Here is a 19,528-nt window from a genome sequence, read left to right as displayed (position 1 = left end):
TCTTCAAAGCTATTAACAGCTCTACCTCAGCCAACGTCTTAGAATGAATTCTGTTTCATAGCTTATTTCTGTTCAGAAAAAAAAATTACCCCTCCTCCATCTCACCTGGCTGACGATGTCGGCTTTGATGTTCATTTTTTTCATTCTACATCAGTTTTTTAAGTGTTCTATTTTTTTCCTTCCGCATTGCTCAATGGTACATTATTTCTTGTACATGGGGACAATCACCTACTACAGCATCCTCTCAGACTAAGTTTGGGATGTGACTACTTTATTACTGTGGACAGTGTCAGACAATGAATGTAGTCAATAGAGACTCAGAAAGTTAGCAGCGTGGATCCATGGTAAATATCTATGATGTGGATTTATGACTATTTGTAGCAGGGAGAAAATGTCATCAGAACCTTAATGCTACTACAGTTAATTCAAGACAAATAGACAACAGTGTGTAGCAAAGCCCTTTACTGCTTGCGTTAGGCATGTCCACCCGATTCGTGGTTAAAATAAAAAAGTAACCATAATGTAAAACATTCAAATATTGGATGGAGATGGGAGAGACCACGTAACAAATGTGTAAAAGTTGTTATATGCATGGGGATTCACATCAGTCCTTCAAAGCCAGAATTAGGGAATAGATGCAAGTAAGTGAGCCAGACGGGGATGTGGCCACAACGTTGGTCCTTAGAACTGCATGTGGATGTGATGCTCTGTGAATAATAAACTCTTTTTTCTTTAAAAGCCTGAAAGTCAAATGCAAAATCTGCCAGACAATCAGTACATCAGGAGTCAGACAGGAATCAGCTCTTTTAAATATCAGGCCTTCATATGGAGGAATTTTATTTTTTGTATCATAAAAACAGGAAATATTATAATGCCTATTCTTGAGTTATTCATCTCCACTTGATAGCCCCAAAGATTTATTCACTGACTCCAGCTGATGAATTAGCAAATCTAAGCCATGTAACTGAGGTAATCTACTTCCTGCTTACTTTCAGATATTAAAGATGCACTAAAAATGGACTCTCTTTGTGTAGATAATTTGATAAATAATTAATAAACCTACAAAAAACTCACAAGCAAAAACAGGGAAGAGCCCATATTCAACAGGAGTTGTTAATAATAGATAGTTTAACTGTTTTAAAATCTCTTTGAAAAAATGTATAACCTGTAGATAATAAAAATAATCATTTGGTCAGAAAATAGTTCTAAGTACTTTACTCTTTAAATAATATTTATTATTTATAGCATAGATGTGTCTAACCACCTCATCCCTCCCAGCTGGGATTATAGCAGCATTGTGCAAACTGTCCCAAGAGATGTAAGAGATATTTCCTGCTGCCCAAGTTTATGTTCTTACTTTAAACAAGCAAATAAAAAAATGGGTGCAATAAAGAAAATGAAAAAAATGGGAAATAGTGTGTAAAAGTTATGGGAAAATATGGTTCCCAAGACCAGCTGTGTGAGTAGCTACCTTTATTAAATGCTTTTTATTTTTAACAAATATATAAGAAATGTCACCGATCCATATTTGCTACCTACTTAGTTAATGTAAAGTTATACCTTCAGAGACTGTGATGGCATACTTCAGAGTTTAGCATTTTTCAGAGTCGCCAGATGCTCCAGTGAAGTGAGCGAAATGTAGTCCGTGTCAGCTTCATGTAACTTTGTACACAGAGATGAACAGGCTGTGCTGGTTTTGAACCTGGAAGAATGGGACTGGTCAACCAAATATATGATTTATAAAGAGAATATGTCATCAAGTCTATTCTGTGGTGTGAAAGCAAATGGACTAGCCAGTGGGAAGAAAATAATACCACATTCCAGGCTTTAATACAGCTTTGCAATATATGCAATATATTAGGTATCCTCAGCATAACCAGCTCAGCAGTATTCTGTGTTAAGGCTTTTCCCTTTTGACATCACTTTTTAGTTAGGTACTCCCTTTGCCATGGTATTCTCCTCTACTAGCTCATGGTGTAAACATGCTTATGGAGTTTGGCAATTCTAAGTTACACTACCTGTGGCTTTCTGACCAACTTACTTCACCTAAAAGTTTTGGTCTATGTTTCAAGTAACAATCATGAATATGCATGTAGATCTTTCAGAATTAGCACAGTTCAATCTAGATGTAATCATCTAGATCTTTAAACCAATTTTGTGTGATGGATAACCTTCAAATCAATGTTTGCCACCAAAAAGGTCAAAATGTACCATTTCTCTGAAATACTGTGGAGTGTTAGATGTACTGGTGTGATATTTTCTAATAAATGTTTAATTTATCATGATGAATGATTAATCTGTTTTATTCTCCTTGTATTCGTAATGCTTTTCCTCCTTCACAAGACATATTACCCCAAGTATTTGCTACAGGACCAATTCTGGTCATGCTGAAATTAATGTAAAGCCCCCATTAGCTTTGCTGAGAGGAAGAATTAGCCCAACATTAAGCATCTTTGTTCTATCTTTAAAGCCCTGGTAGTCACCAGGTTTTGTAGTGTTTTTATATTTTTTGCTACTGGATCAAATGTATGTGTTCTTCTACACTTGCAGATAAAAAAGAATGGCTTCAGTTCTAAAGTACACAGGGACAGGGTTGCCAAAAGCCAGTGGGACTGCATATTGTTGTGCTAGACTCCAACTGGCTGCTTAGCTGAAATATCGTCCTTTCATGTATTTGATTTTGTGTTGGTGCTTTGACTGATACAGGAACTAAATTAACTACAACTGTTTATGTATGTGACATATTCATGTCATGGTCTTGCCTTCAAATTTGTAGGATGAAAAATGCATCAATAGTTCATTTTTATAGACATAATTTTTTTATGAAAGCAGTTCACAGGAGACTGAATAATAACTGCATGTGAAGGGTGTTAACTGTGCATGAGCTCAGCCTTTAACATAAATTATTAAATAGTATTTATATATAGAATTAGTGGAGCAAACTGTTATTCATTTTAAACAAATGTTATTAGTTGCTTAAGACCGCTGAATGGCTAAAGAATCATGCCAAAGGTATTATGGAGCAGACTGTTTAACTGATTTTGACATACAGAAGCACTGCACCAGTTCTCTGGGGAAGTATGTCTTCCTTAGCTCCAATAGAGGAAACAGCCTTCTTGGTTTCAGACTTTCACATTTTAAATTTTAGTTCACTAGGTTGCCTTAGACTTAGCTGTGTTAGCGACCTGTCAGCAAGGACTACCTCAAAGTGGAGGCATCCTTTGTGTTCGTTTTCTCTTTAAACGCTTTGCTTCCATTGAAGAGAGGGCAATGTTAACCCACTCCTAAGAGATTCTTTAGTTTGTGAGCTCTAAATCCTCGTTGAAAAACAAAATAAAACAAATCTAAAGAAATTACTGCCAAACATCTCCAATGATCTGGAATTTTATTCCATCCATATACATGCATAGTAACAACATTTGTTGAGAAATTATTTCTATCAGAAGTAGAACATTATCTTTGTGATCACCAGTTGCAGTATTGCTACTCTTATATTTAAATATATCTTATATATGAATTAGATTCATAATTGCAGCATTGAGTTTAGGGTTTTGTTTTAGACTGTGCCTTTCAAAAGATAAAACTGATTGATATGACCTCATTACTTACAATACTGCTTCCAGTAATTTTGTTCATTCTTTATAAAGTATTGCATTTAACAGCAAAGGTTTAAAAATTGAGACAGAGATGCATCAGCGAAAGAAAATACAAGTACTATACAAGAAAAAAATTGCCATCTTCATTTAACGTACGTTTCAGATTAAGAAAGTGGACAGAAACATACTGCTACATACAAATGCAAAGCCTAATGACTAAGGTACTGTATCTGCTAAAATATAAAGTGCAAACTGAGCCCAATTGTTCAAAAAATTGAAATTTTAAGGCGAACTTTACAGCATAGTTGAAACTTTTTTGCAACTTATATTTTAGCATATACATATATCTGCAACAGCATATAAGAAAAAAAATCAGGATACACAAGTGCTTTTGAAGCTATTTCTAAAATGCTTTTCTGTATTGTTTGTGACTATTTTCTTTAAAATCTACTATACAGTGCAAACCATATGCGCTACACAATAACTATACAATAACATTACAAATGACTTTAATATAAAGTTTTTAAATAAAAAATAACATAACTACAGCTATGAATACTGCTGGTAAAATAAATTAATATTTTTGAAAATGGCACCAATAATACACTTTACTAATGGACTGTAATGAAATTACACCTTTAAGTCTTCAACTCAGCAATAGTGAATTATCTCCCGATTGTCCAGATGTAATTCAAACAGCTTTCTTTAGACTGTATGGAACAATATGCTAAACACAGGTACCAAAGGTGACCGATTGTTTCATTTGACATGTTCTGCTGCATGTGATGAGCAATAAAACTTCTTATGAGTTATAAAGTTTGAAAGATTGTTGAACTGGATGTCACACAGTCGGCAATATTTTCCACTGGTTGGGGCCTGGGTAGAACCATTCACTCCTTTTGCTATACTAGACAACTGTTCCTCTGCTGTAGGAATTGCTGGAGAGACATTTTCGTTTGCAGTTAAAGGATTCTCAGAGATCCAGGAAGGAGACTTGTGCCCATCTTCATGCGGAGGATTCTGGGAAATGTTCTCTTGTTGTGGGTTTGCTGCAGGTCTTTCCTCCTGTTTTAGTCCCCCATTAACTATTACCATGCCTCGGTTTTTTGGCAATAATGGAAGAGACTCTTTCTTCTGCACAGCACATCCATTTGAAGGAGTCTGGCCTTTAGGAGATTCACTTTCTGTATTTGTGCTTTGATCTAAATCAGTATTATGAATGACAAGAGAACCAGAAATGTAATCACTTGGCTTTATTCCATAATATGGAGAAAGCTGATCTGCTCCTTTAGCTTTCTTTATTGCTCCAGGGTAAAGGCATTGTGGAAGAAACAAATGTTTGTTTTCTTCTTTTGTAGCAATAAGCTGGGCCGCTTCACTAAAGACTTTTAGTCCTTGAAGTGTTGCTAAGTGTGTTGAAAATAAGTTTCCATTAGAAGAGGACTGTTTTGAGTTTCCGTTTTTCTCACACTTGATTATGCTTCTTTCATAACTGACATCTGGGCTGTTTCTTTCACTTTCCGGGTTTTGAAACACCTTGCTTTCGAGCTGTCCCAGGTCATTACGCTGATGGGCAGTGACAGGGCAAAAATTCTGCTTATGAGCTAGGTAGTTCTCTACCTTGTTAAAACTGATCTTGCATACTGTGCACTCATGGTAGTCCAGCAGCCTTTTAGGAGAAGTGGATGTCCTCTCTGACTGGGGTAAACATTTTTTACTGAGATCTATTGGCACATCCATCTCCAAGCAAGAAACAGTAGAGTGTGGAGTATCACACTTTGAAACTGGAACACACTTGTTAATAGACAGTGATGTTTCCAGATGCTTCGAGACTATTCCTGGAAATATATCACATCGTGGATGGTAACATTCTCCAAGACCTTCTGTAGACTCTTGAGTAGAAGTACAAGGATTGCCAAGATTAGCAACTTCTAGAAATCGCTGTTGAACTAGTGGTGGCCTTTGCTCTTGCTCTGGCAGGCACATCTCATACATCTTCCTTCGCTTCCGGGTACGCATCGTTCTCTGCATGGCAGGCACTTTGTTGGAAGCAGACCTCTTCAGTGGGGGATCATGGCGAGTGGCACAATAATACTGCTTGTGGACCATGTACGTTTCATGTCTGCTGAAAGTAATATTACAAGCTTCACATGTGGTCTTATTGGGATCACTTTCCCCTTCTACTAAAGGAGTGTTGGGATTCTTCACATCAGGTTTTCCATTTATCTTCTCATCACCATTGCTTGCACTTGACAACTTCTTAGCTTGCGCTGTAAAGTCTTTATCATGACTTTTGTTTGGCCCAATCAAATCTAAAACATTGGAAGAGTTTATGCAGGATGTCTGCAGAAGCTGATTCTCAGCATCAGATGTGTGAGGAGTTGTATTCAGGATGTTTATAGAGCTTTGACCATTACTGGGACTTACAGCTTCTGGCATTTTTTCTGGAACACTGGAAAAATCTGGTGACTTTGCCATCTGCTGCCATCGGCTGCTGCAGTAATGCTTTTTGTGTACCAAGTAGTTGTCTAAATTACTGAATGTTATGTTACACTCAAAACATGTAGCCCCTTTTGGCATCAAAGGACTGTAAATTACAGGAGGATAATTGCTACTTCCATGCCTCAGTCTTCGATGGACCAGTTCAGACATTTTGGCTAGTATCTCCGAAGCCTGAGGAACCACAGTGATGTCCTGGGGAAAAGCAAACTGGGAAAGAAAAGGTCCCATTGGGAAAGAAGGGCCAATATTGGGCTGAACTGGTGATGAGGCAAGTCTTGGACTGGATGGTTCAGATTTTATTTTAGTGTATGAAAAACTTTGCTTATTTGTTGCAGGCTGTGTTTCTGGCCTCTGGTTTGGAAGGAAAAGTGGAGTCTTTTTTTCACATTTATCAAGCTCTGTATCAGAACTTGCATCTTTAGTCTGCATGGTCTTTTGGCTCTGGGGAATATCATTTCTGCTCAACATGTCCGCTGCTGGCTGTAAACCTTCTTCGTTTCCACTTGGAGAGTGTTCAATGTCACTTTCTCTCTGAATCTTGTTGCCAGAGACATGTAACTCTTGGTGCTGCACTAGCTCCCTCTGAGTTTGGAAGCCAAAGTGGCAGTGATTGCATCTAAAGGCAGCTTGAGTAAGATGTGAGAACAGGTGCTGATGAAAGTTAATCACTGAGTCTGCAGTGTAAGTACAAACTGTGCATTTCAAACTAGCACCAGGCGGGAGAAATTCTTCCATTTTCACTCCTATAGAAAAGATAAATAAGTGAAAAAGTAAAATGCAAGTTAAAGTGACCATTTTTCCCTTCATGAAGTATACAGAAAAATCATTTGTACAGAAAGCACAAAACCAGCAAGAATTACTAATTTTCTTCTGATGAGAATCTTGCATACATACTAGTCACTCTAGAAATACTTGGACTGGTTCAGAATCTCATTTTCCTGCACTGCTAGAGGAGATTCCCAGACTTCCATTCTGCTTTGGAATGCCTTAGTTTCTGTATGTATTAAACATAGATGAAGGGAAAGGAAGAACAAAAGAATGATAAAAATAGACTGGACTTATTCTAAATGAAAAAGTCCTAGAAATTGCAGTTTTAGCTATGGGGGACATAAGGTTCCCCATACACAATCACTGGATATTTGGAATGCAGAGAGAGCACATCAAGGTCAAGGGGCTCAAGGTTATTATGTGGCTTCTTGGAGGTACAGTCCTAGAACTTTGAGGGTGGCTGCAAGCCACAGACAGAGAGGAGCAGTTTTCCAATGATTTTCATTATGGATGCTCAGCTCTTTGCTTGCATGAATTGACTGGGAGGGGAGAGACTGAAGACTGTAGTCTGGGAACAGGATACAGAACAGTTCTCATCAGGGATGACTGATGAGTTGAGTTCATTGTGAAGGGAGCAGGAGGAATAAGACACAGCTTCACTAGCATTTTTTCTTCCACATATAATGGCTGTAGGCAGCTACTGCTGTAATGCAACACCTTTTCCTTATGGAATCATAACAGCTCTCCCTATCTAGAACAGTACATTCCAAAACACCTTACAATCATTGCTCAAGCAAAAAACATGTTTCACGGTATTTTGAAGCTGAAAATGCTTAAAAAGAGATAAGTTGTCTCTTGTGGCAACACTGATTCTGATTATTTGTTAGATGATAAAAACTGAGAAATAATCAGTAATGATGATATTTTAAATCTAAATCAAACATGGGTATTTGTTGTGTCTACCCACACACCTACACACATACCCCTTGGTCACTCGGACCAGGTTTGTGGTAGTGGAACAATATAAAGCTGTAAGAATATTGTGGCTCAATCTGTGGAAAGTCATTCTATCTTTCTGTCAGGCATGGAGGTCCTCACGTCACTCCTAGTGTCTGTCAATCTCCCATTTGTGAGATACATTTGGAATTTGAACTACTCTGGGCCTCAGAAGCCATAACTGAGCAGAAGAGATATATAACACTTTAATAAGCACTTTTTCCCTGTCAGGCACTTTTTTAATATGCACTTTTTCCCTGTCAGGCACTTTTTCACCAGGAGGGCAATTAGAGGCTTTGGCTTCTCCACTGCCACAAGATGGTGTTTCATATACTTCTTCATTATGTGATATAGTCATGGTGGAGTGTCTGTACAGACTTGCCAACTAAATGCATCTAGATTCCTTGCTCCAGTAATGTAGGTCTGATACAGCTTCCAGCTGGAACTGTAACAGAAGCTGAAGCAAACACAGCACTAGGTTACAGGGTATTTGTAGGAGGAAGTTTTCAATCCTATTGAAGAAGGTGTTCTAATCTGTCTAGAAGAATTAAAGATCGATCAGATGTGAAAAAGCACAAGTATGATTCAACTGACTGGTTTATGACTAAAAAGGAGGGGAAGACCTGAGTTTTAGTCTTTGATTTAATAAATTCATAAAATTCTTACTTTAAATTCAGCACAGGTCTGAGATCTATGTGTCTCAAGGAACACAGATTTTTAACTTTAGATTGCAAGATGGTATGATCACTCACAGTTCATGGCTGCAAACTTTCTCTGCACCAACTGTATCTTACTAACTGCAAAGGGCTGAAGCAACCCTTCTTTCACACAATGGCTAGGATTTCACAATCTATCTCCCTCTGCTTGGGGGGAAATGAGGATCTTATCTTCCAGAAGTACCGGATTTTAATTACCAGGCCGTAAGACATTTTGGGCTGTATTCACTTGCTCTTGTTGAAGCTGTTCCACTGCTCACCAAACATCTAAATATTTGCAAGGCAAGAGAGAGAAAATGGCTATAGTCTGATATTCAGAGTTAAGACCTGGAAGCACAAAAAGGTCTGACCCCTAAAGGAATGGCTACTTGTTGTCAATGTTGTTTATGCAAGGAAGTTCCTCACTCAGCACACTCCCTCTTCTACTCCTATTCTGGGAGGTACTCAACTCCTCCCATGCACTGAATAAAAAGCCAAAACACACTATCTCAGACTGTGACTTCTATGAGATAAATGCGCTGATTAGCAATGCCTAAAGATATTTAGGCATTTAGGGGCAGGGAATGTCTCTTACTCTTTCACTTTCAGGTTAGATACAAATGCTGCTTCTACACTGTGCCAGAGTTGAGGTGGTATGGAAAGTTTACTAACTTTTCTGTACTCAAACATGTCTTTTGACGTCCTCTATAATGCAGTCTCTGTACTTTCTTTTCTTTTCAAATAAAGAAATTATAATTAGAAAAGCAACAGAAGAAGAAATGTTGTGACACCTCCACAGTTTGGGGGGGGGGGGGAAGGCAGCATTATGCCATTTAGATTTGTAATTGCTGCCTAAATATCAGAGGGACATTTTTCACTTCACCACATCCACAGAACAGACTCCCTTTTCCCCAGGAGTGTTCCGTTTTCACACTGCAGCTGAACAGGCTTTCTGTGAATAAAGCATGCATTGTGATCTTTAGACACCACCTATTTAACAGGAGAAGCAGGAACTCCTCCTGGAAGGCCCTTGCTCTTTCCAAACACAGTTCTGCACACTAGACAGCCAACATACCCATACCTGGTATGGCAGTCTTTCTTATTTGCAGATTTTGTGTGCTAACAGAAACTCCAATGCAGAATGTTCTGCAAACTCATTACCTGTGAGTTCTGACCTAATTCAAAACAAATTTAAATAGCACACTCACAGGATCTTCAGGGAGCGAGATAAAATACCTGCTAAATCCCAGATTTTTAATCACAGGAATTTTTTAATACCTCTTTCCATAAATCCAGTATTACTATTATTTTTTTTAAACATGGACAAGGGAAATACTATCCCCATTTTATAAAGAAGGAAAGGAACATTTAAAAGTTATGGAACAAGTAGCTTGGAAAAAGTACACAAGAGTTCCTAATCCTACTCCTGAAAGTGTCCTGCCTTAAAATTAGAAGCCTATTCTAGGACCCTGAGATCCTGTTGGGAGGACTTGGTCTTTGACAGTGTGTCTCTCTCCACTGAGCGTCAAAGAGTGTAGGTAAAGACGGTGGCCTAGGAGACTAATGTTTGGTGGGTGAAATCCTGACGCAATTGAGAGACCAAGCAGTAATCTAATGTCTGGATTTCTGAACATACCTTCGCCAGTAAAGAAATGCTGACTGTATGTGTGAATACATGCTTTAAGAGAGAGAGAGAGAGAGAAGAGAGCATTCAAATAAAGATAAGTAGATCAGAGAAGTGTCACTGCTTACATGAGAGAGGTGCATGGCATGGAATATACGTCAGAAACTGGTGGCATCTTAGTAGTATATACACGCAGTGCTTGCATATATTTGGAGAGACATTGATCCACTAAATGTTTACAGTGATTAATTCTTAGAATAGTTAAATCTAGAAGGTGATACAGAGGATATATGGCACTTACCACTGTGAGAATTTAGGTGCATTTCCAGAGCTCTTGCATTAGAAAAACTTTTGGTGCACTGCGGAAAGGGGCAGACACTGGATATCTGCTGAGCACTATCTTCATTCTCCTCTGACAGCTGAGGCCCCTCTCTTTGCCTCCCACTGCAGTAGTACATGAGATGGGCTTGCAAATTCCTCTCACTTCGATACCAAATGCCACAGGATTTGCAGGGGAATATGTCCTCTACAAGCAAATATAACCAGGTGCAGGTTAGCCACAGTGCATTCAGTGCCAACCAATTAACACAGCGGGATTAATTCCCTTCATTTCCCCATTAAAGACATGCTTATTTAATAAAATATTGAAAACTGAGCCACAGGTTTATTAAAATGTCACTTGCAAGAAAGCGACCGAAGGTAGGAGACAGTAGTTTCTTTTAAAAGGGAATTTAAAAAATAGTCAGTTGATATAAAAAAAAAAGGTGGAAGTCTGTGGCACACAATTATTTAAAAATGAAATAAGACTCATTGTGATGAATATGCAGCACTAAATTTAAATAATTAATTTACATTTAAATAAATTATTTACATTTAATTATTTAAATAGCTATATTTCCAATACATCACTGTTCAATAGGTGACATAGTTCAATCATGCTTTTTTTTTAATGTGTGCATACTTCTTTTTGGTATTGGGCCTTGGAATTTTTGAGTGCTAATTGCCTATCATTCTGAAAATAATCTTTCGAGTTTAAGCACAAGTTTATCAGTTATCACCATAAAATCCCGTTGCACTGATATACAGGAGGTCAGACTAGATTAACTTTATGTCTCCTTTAGATCTTATATTGTTGAAATTAATATTATACTAACAAAAATGTTTATTCCCTGGGTTCCTGTTGTTATTAATGCCAGCAGTTAAAACTTCTGACATACTTTGTCCTGTTATTGTTGATAAATTGTTACTGTTCCACTTTTCACTACACAGAAGGGATATTTGCTAAGAATAATGCAATTTTTCATTGTCTTTTATCCCAAAATGTCAGAATCCTGAGGGGAAGACAATGGAGAGGTTGTACAGAGTGCTTCCCAGAAGCAGAGGGAGTAGATAATTTGATCATGTACTGAAGGCTACGTCCTTTACCCATGTGAAGAGTAATATTGAATACTTATATTTTCACAAAGCAGATACTTGGTTGTTAATACCCTGTCAGAAGGATGACTACACAGTATATTTTGTATATCTGTCTCAGGAGGATAAAAAGCTATTTGATCCTTCTGAGGGCTGAACATGTTATCCTATCAGCAAGAACAGGGAAGAAATCCTGGGCCTTTTGGGTGTGTCTATACCAGTAAATTAAACAGTGACAGGGTCCAGACTGGAGCACTGAAACTTGGCTGTTTGTACTGTTAAAGCACTAGGATGGTCCCTCGCACATTTGTGGCTTAAATCAATTAACACTTTCCCCATTCCTGGATACAAGAGTTCAAGAGTTACCATAGGCCAGGGATCATTTCCTACAACTAGTTTGGGTGTGTCTCTCCTGCTTTTGAGACTAAGAGAGGATAAAAGTATGAGTATGGCCAGACTGTGCCAGTTGGCCTCAGGGTAACAGTATACGCCATTGCAGTCAACATCCAAATATAGCCATCTTGGTCAACATCAAATCTCCCATTGACCTCAGAAGGCCAAAAGCTGACTGTAGAAAATTTAAGCCTCAGATTCATACCAGTATTTTCAAATAGAACTGGCGATTTGGATTAAGTTAGTCTTGACAAAAGGCTGACTGCTCTAAAAATTCCTAGTTTCCTTAACACTTGAAAGTCTTGGCATTTATCTATTAAGGCATGTGTAGCTGATGATGTAATTCATTATTATTCATAACTATTTATGCTCAATTTCAAATATTGATGTGTGTAGCACAACTGTTCTGTTGCAGTTCCTATGGGTGAACAAAGTTGAAGAATCCAACCCACTGAAAGGGACAAGTCTTTTACTCATTAAATATCTGCAAATGCAGCCAAAATTTACATTGCTTAGTTTGCTGTTCTAATTGCATTGCTAATGCTTGTCTATTTTTCTGTTCATTAATTTGCATAAGATTTTTTCACCACTACCATTTTTTCTCTTCGCCACTGAATAATTGTGAGTGAACTTAAAAGACACAAACATTTAATGCAGCAGTTATTCCAGGATATACCACTATTAAAATTATCACTGATAAAGCTGGCAGCATTTGGAATGTCCATCTCATGCAAAAGCTGACATTTCAGCATTTGTTCTTGGCTTCAGATGGTTTGAAAAAGTTGAACTGTTGAGGTTTCATTAGAAGGGAAAGTCCAAAAGTCAGTAAGAGGAAATTTTGAAACATGGGCAAGCATGTCCCATTTGAATTCATTCGACTACATTCCATCACAGAATTGAACTTTCCTATTATCTTAATGAACTTGACTTCCAGCCATGTTTATTTCCTATGGGCTATATTGCCTGGACAGACTGTAGCTCCAGTTATGCACAGTGAATATGGGACTCCTATTACATGCCATGCAGAGGAAATGCATTTGAGTAGCTCTGCACTGTAGGAAGATGGAATTTTCTGGGAGAATAATGTATTGGAACCAAATCTGAAACTATTACTCAGCTAAGCCAATGAAACGTAGATAAAGCCACTTTAAATTAATAATTTAATTATTTCAAAGCAAAATGTTTCAATTTGTTTCAATGGATGGTTTCAAAATGTTTCAATGGATCAATTCAGAAAATGAAATATTCAAGTTCAGGCTAAATGAACCAAAAATGATATACTGAATTTTGTTATTCTTAGCAGGAAAAGTAAGAAAGATTTAAAAAACCCTACAAAATTTAATTTGCCAGAAACTGAGTATTTTTTCAGAGATCTAGTAAGGGAGTGGCTAAGATGTCTCACTACAAATCTAGAGGTGCATTCAGCATGTTACTGGACTCACATTTGGCTTGAGACTTTACAGAAAAAACTGAATTTGGCCAGCTCAAGAATGAAAACTGGAAATGGCTTAGTCTTGTCAGACACAGAGCCAGAACTGGGATGGAAAGTTCTGGCTAGTGAGACTTGCTGCTTTGGCAACCTCTGGGAGTTAAGGTACTGAGGTTACCACGAGCTGCTGCTAAACCTGTGTAGGAAGAGCCAATATATCATAAACTTCTTTTAGTAGCAGAAGTAGCAATGATCGGTGTGGCTTTCCAGGGCTCTGCAAAAGGCAGGCTGGGCAGCAAAGGTGCTTCTGGAAATCTGATGCTGTAGAAATCTGCCTGCGTAGCCAAAACACAGAGTTGGCCTTGTGTGGATTTGCACAAAAACGTGTCTTCAGTTGAAACAAGCTGTGAGTAAGTTTTTGCCCATTTAGCCTAGAGAACTTGTTCCCTAGTGGCTCCCTTGCGGCTGTTGGCTATGAACACTGCTCTGCCTCAACTGCGGTAACTTGATGGTCCACTATTCCTTAAAGGGCTTCTGGCATTTTCTTTTGGAAAAGTCCTGTACAGTTCTAATTTTTGGTTCTATTGACACGTATGTCAGCTCTCACAACAGCCCCACAGCCAGAATAAAAAAGGATGTGCCTAGCTGAAGTGCTTGAAATTGCTGACAACTAACTCTCTGAAAGTGAGTGATTTGGATGATTTGGACATTTTAAGGTATTTCTTTTAAAAAAGGTTAAAATAAATATATAGCTATCATAATTGTTTACACAGAAAATTATCAATGACAAAAAAAAAGACTGAATTACAGGTGTTACCACAGATATTTTAACTAGTCTTGGCTGAAGAGCTTGAAGATGGTGTCACTGTTCAAGACAGTGTTATTCGATGGGAGCCAAGTGGCAGATTATGCGCCTGCTTGACTCAGGTAAAATACTGTGTTCAGTAGTTCACTGTATATAATTACAATACTTACAACCCACAGGAAGCATAGGGAAGTACTGCAATAAGGGCTCTAAATGAACAGACTCACAAAGAAAATACCGAAAGAGCTAAATATGTGCAACAGGTCTAAGTGATGACTGAGGAGGCACATGATAACACCTAACGTATATTTGAAAGGTACTGAGTGAGCAGGATGAGGAACTAGGGCTGTAAAAAGGTTAAAAAAAAAGACAGTAATTGGGAAAATTTAATAAAATGAAACTTAATAAACAGAACATTCAGGCTGAATGATCCCAGTTCAGGAACTCACTTATCATCTGCTAATGTCCCTCCTCTTGTAGGACAGCAGATAATTACATGCTATATTTTGTCCATGATAGGGTCTATTGATGTCCAGAGGACTTAAACACATTCTTGTGTAGCCACACTGAGCTGAGATACTATAATATATCAGGGCTGTTATAAGGAATGATCTCTACTGCATTTTGGAACAGCCGCTGATGAAATGTGTTCTTTATTTTCACTGACTATCATGAATTATTATCAGAAGCTGCACTGTAAGCAACAAGCTTATTTGAGAAGCAAAGGCTGGACTTCGTGAGCTAACAGGTCTGTTTTATCTACTTTTTCAGCAGTCTCTGATGGTATCACCTCTGATCACAGAAATTCCCCATGATGGCAGGTTGGACATTCTGGGAGAGGTTCTTACAGCTCACAGCTGTCAGACCTCTCTTCTTCCTCCTTTTATGTCTGCCAGTTCATCTGTGATGACGGGAGAACACATGGAAGCTTTAAGCTGTGTGTTTTAAGTTGTATGATTTCTGTTGTCTTGAATTCACTATTACCATATTTCTTCTTCATATGTGTTTTAAAGCAATGCTGTTTTAACACAAAGTCAGAGAATAGTATTCAACACTTACTGTTCACAATAGCCGTAGGCAAAATAGATGCCATTGCAGCTTGTTGAGGGAGCAACTGTATTGAGTCCAGCAGGCGTGCAGGATACATCCCTTCTGTAAGAGTCATCTGACTAGCAGCTTGCAGCCTTGAGTCAAAATCTACAACAAAGGCAATCAGTTCTTCACCCTCTGAGATGGCCTTGGTAGTGGTACACCAAAGCTGCCCTCCTACAGAAAACATAAAAGCAGAAAGATTTAATTGACAATATCAGATTCCAGATAACTTAATACACCAGTGCTAGGTTAGGCTCTTTTTTGATGGCTTGTTCAGGGAAAAGAGAAAAATAATTCTCACTTTTACTGTTTTCCTTCTATCAGTAGAAGAATTTGCAATGCTTAACAATTTAGGCATACTTTTCCTAATTATGTGCAGGAAGACTATTCATTTTAGTTTTTCATTTTGTCTCCTGAAAGACCAGCATTATGAGAATTAAGGCACATGTGAAACTATTTTATTTGGCATTTAATTAATGATTACTTTTCACCAAACTTCCTGTATATTCTTTCATAACTCCAGTTTTGCTTTAATTTGAATACCCAATCACAGCACTATAAAACCAAACAGCTGCTAGAAAGAAATCAGATTTCCTCTTAAGGGTGTTTTCCCCTTCCCTTATGTTTGCCGCCATCTTTCTCTAAAAAAATCTTACCTTATGTAATATTCTTGTAAAATGACTGCTTTATCTCTGCTTACACTGACTGAACTTCCTGAAAAGAAGATATGCCAAAGATCTGTTTCATAAAGGCTTATTCAAATATAGGTTTGTTTAAAAGGGGGGGGGAAGAACTTTCATCAAACAGTAAGATACACTATAGCTCTGTGCTGCAAATGTCACGTGTAGTGCATTAAAAAGAAAATTAACTATGCGAGTACATCTACTAATGTATTTGAATGCGATAGTGAATGCTCATTTATTTAACATGTTTAGACAGGCAAAGCACTTATATTGTGTTATCTACACTCTCAGGCCTAGATACATATCCAATACAGTTATGCCTGAAATAATGTTGCATACTTTAGACGTTATAAAGCTTTTTTTTCCCCTCAGGTTTTGTATATATAGAAAAAGCTATATGTTGTATTCATTAGGCAAGCAAAAACTGTACTCGTTTTGATAAGTAATATTGCTGTGTTTATCTTTCGGCATAACTGCCTTTTCAACTGCACTTCATTTTTTTCCCCTCAAAGAGATTATAGTTTTAAAACAACTTGTTGCAAAAATCTGGTAGAGGAGATAACAACAGTGTATGATATGCCACAGCTAAATGGAAGAATTAGGACATTGTTTTAGAGAAATCTTGGACAATTAATTAAACCAGTCTATTAGCTTTCAAAGATGAGCAAACAAAACAGCATCAGTGACAATGTGTTTCAGTGGAAAAATAAAGCTGAGCTTCCAGACCTCAAAGTGGTGTAAAAGTTTCAAAGCAGAAAAGTGTGTTTGTATTCACCCTTTAGTAATACAACAGTTGAAGGTGGCTCCAAAGTTTACAAACAATTTACTGAAATGGGACCAAAATATATTAAGGTTTACTGCTCTCCAAAATTACAGCATTAAATGGTGCAAATCAGAGAAATTTCCTCTAGAGAATAAGAAGATGAAATGTGAAGATAGTATCATAAATGTCTACAAATCCAGAATCCTAATGACCGAGCACAAATTCAAACATTTTAGGAGTACAGCCTGACTTACTGTCTGATGTAAGTGCGGAGTAAATCCACAGTCTGGAGCTTAACTGGTATAAAATCTATTTGAGAGAAAACCAGGCTAAATTCCCAAAGCATATTTAATTAGTCTCGTAGATAAAAGTATGCGATCTATGCGCACTGCACTTTGAGAACCTGAGCCTGGGTACTCTTTCACTGCAAACACCATGCACAGTTTATTTCCTGAGAGGAAGTGCTGTTTCCTTTATTAAGTTACACCTCTATTTTATTTATATATGGAAGGTGTAATAATCAACCAACATGTTTTAGTATATTTTAATACAGAATAAGAGCTCTTCCTAGACTGTATTACTCACTGGATTTCTTAATAAAATAAAAACGAGTCACTGCAGAAGAACCAGCTGTGACTTTCTCTATCCCAGCAAACATCTTGACACGTGTGCCCTTGGGGAGAAGAAAAGAAAGTGTAGTTGATTACTGGATCTCCAGCTGTAATCAGTCTGGATCAGGCTAAAAGGCTGACTCAGTCTCTTTGTGTTAGAGCTCCTTAGGTTGTTGACTAGTGTCCAGCGGCAGATTAAACTAGGACAGCTGAAGTGGGTAGTGACCTCGGTCATCTGCCCCTCCCAGCTCCTGGAGGCTGTCATACCTATGGCAGGCCCAGCTGAATGGGATGTGCGACAGCTTTGGAAACACAACAGTGTCTAGCTTGCCATATTAAAGCAAACCAAACTACAGAAGTTTAATTCACTCCTGCATTTGAATACAACCCTTCAGCCCAGCAGAATTTATGTCAAAGAATTACATTGTTATTTTTGTATTTTCGTTCATCATATTCTACAGAAAATGAGCCATTTGAGGGATCACGACATATATGTCTACATTTTCATCAGTATATGATATGGTCTTTAAGTTAGATCCACAGATGAACACCCAAATGATGTACACTTCCAGCTACTGGAAATGAAATACACTACCTCTGCAGTAATCTTCACCCAGAGGGACAGGGCACAGTACAGTCCCTTCTTGACCCCTTCTATGGTTGGTGGCATGGGGTAAGGCAATAGCTGCTATTTTGAAAGACCCAAATTACTGTACTCCCCTTAATGCAGTGAATGCAGATACGCTGGCCTTCACACTAACTGGGTATACAGTGGAAGAAAATTCTTGAGCCTTCTACTGCATAGTCAGGAAAATGGAGTACAGAGAACCTGATAGAGGCTTCTAAATGCAATACAAGCTTCCAGTTACTATTATGATATGAATTATTGTACTGTCAAGACACATTTGTGAGGGACCAGGGCTTCCATACTACTGCTTGTTACAAAAAGTGAAAAAGTTCTTGCTTCCTACAGACATTTCTACAAGCTAAGACACAACTGACATATACAGAGTAGTTTCTCAGGACCACAACATTTTTTTGCAAAGCAAGGGACAGCGTTAATGAGGGATTTTTGGAAGGATAAGGATGTATAAAAAGAGTCTTTGCCAAGTGCAGGTGGCAATGCAGAAGACAGGAAGATGTTTGTTTAAAAAATATGCAAGACATAAGGATTTTGTAAATAAATGTAAAGGCGTGTCATCTGTATCAGATAAAGTTCTGACTAAACTGGCTAGAAATTTTTTGACCAGTGCTCCTTTTGTCAGAAAAATTTACAGAAGTGAAACAGTTCTGACAAAGCTTTATCGGGCCAAGCTTTTCAGTCCTAAGATAGACCCAGTCATCAAAAAAAAAAGAAAGGAAGAAGATCCAAGCAAGCTCTAATAGAAAAGAGTGACAGTGCCTCAGAAATAAGGTGGTGGTTATACCATTTGGTTGGAAGGCAGAACAGTGGTAGACTAATGACCTGACCCTCTTTCCACCCTTAATGAGCACAGTAGTTATCCATTTCTAATACAGAAGGTCTTACTGGTTTTATACGGAGGGGTAAGAAAAGTATTATTCTTGTCCCAGTGCAGAAGGGAAGGTTTCAAAATATAGCAAGACTTTATGACAGTAGAAAACTGTTTTCTGTACAAGTCTAGTTCTGAGTCTGTGGAACCAAAAATAAGTTTCTTGAGGTTGCAATATATTGTTATATCAATTGTTAAACCTGTCAAATAAATTTACCTAATACATACACGTCAAGCAGAAGAAGAGAATAAAAATGTCCATGAACACTATTTATGTATTTATCTCAACTCTTTTTCTAGCTCACATTGCAAGGAATTAGAAATGCTTATTTAATCATAGAAAGTTGGGAAAGTTGAAGAATATCATATTTTGCAAACTAGAGCAAAAAATTACATTCCAATTGCATTGGCGTAAGTTTTTTATCAAATGACATCAGGCACTAAAGCAGCTATCTGATACCTTCAGAGTTTCCGCCAAATGGAAAGGTTATTTTAGGATTCTCTTCTTTGTCTGCATCTTTTACTGCAGACGTTTCTGCTGCTTGAAAAAAAAACCCAACAGCCTTTTAGTTAAAAAAAAACAACTTTAAGTTCTACAGAAAGGAAAAAGTAAGGTCCTGATGTCCCTGAAAAACTGTGGACTTACT

General features: G+C 37.8%; 1 protein-coding gene across 3 annotated transcripts in view; it reads right to left on the bottom strand.

The window, feature by feature from the left end:
• Positions 1 to 3,368: 3,368 nt before the first annotated feature.
• Positions 3,369 to 19,528, bottom strand: part of ZFPM2 (zinc finger protein, FOG family member 2) — a 314,045-nt gene continuing 297,885 nt past the window's right edge. For all 3 annotated transcript variants that reach the window (XM_013954673.2, XM_013954674.2, XM_067290408.1), the window contains 3 exons: positions 15,281 to 15,487; positions 10,483 to 10,707; positions 3,369 to 6,841 (listed from right to left, as the gene is read on the bottom strand). In XM_013954673.2, the coding sequence (XP_013810127.1) occupies positions 4,356 to 6,841; positions 10,483 to 10,707; positions 15,281 to 15,487 (2,918 nt within the window). In that variant the 3' untranslated portion in view covers positions 3,369 to 4,355. The remainder of the gene's footprint in view (positions 6,842 to 10,482; positions 10,708 to 15,280; positions 15,488 to 19,528) is intronic.

Source organism: Apteryx mantelli, chromosome 2 (assembly GCF_036417845.1).
Source record: "Apteryx mantelli isolate bAptMan1 chromosome 2, bAptMan1.hap1, whole genome shotgun sequence".
Classification (NCBI taxonomy): domain Eukaryota; kingdom Metazoa; phylum Chordata; class Aves; order Apterygiformes; family Apterygidae; genus Apteryx; species Apteryx mantelli.
Note: the sequence above shows the minus strand (reverse complement) of the source record. Positions and strands in the feature narration are given on the sequence as shown.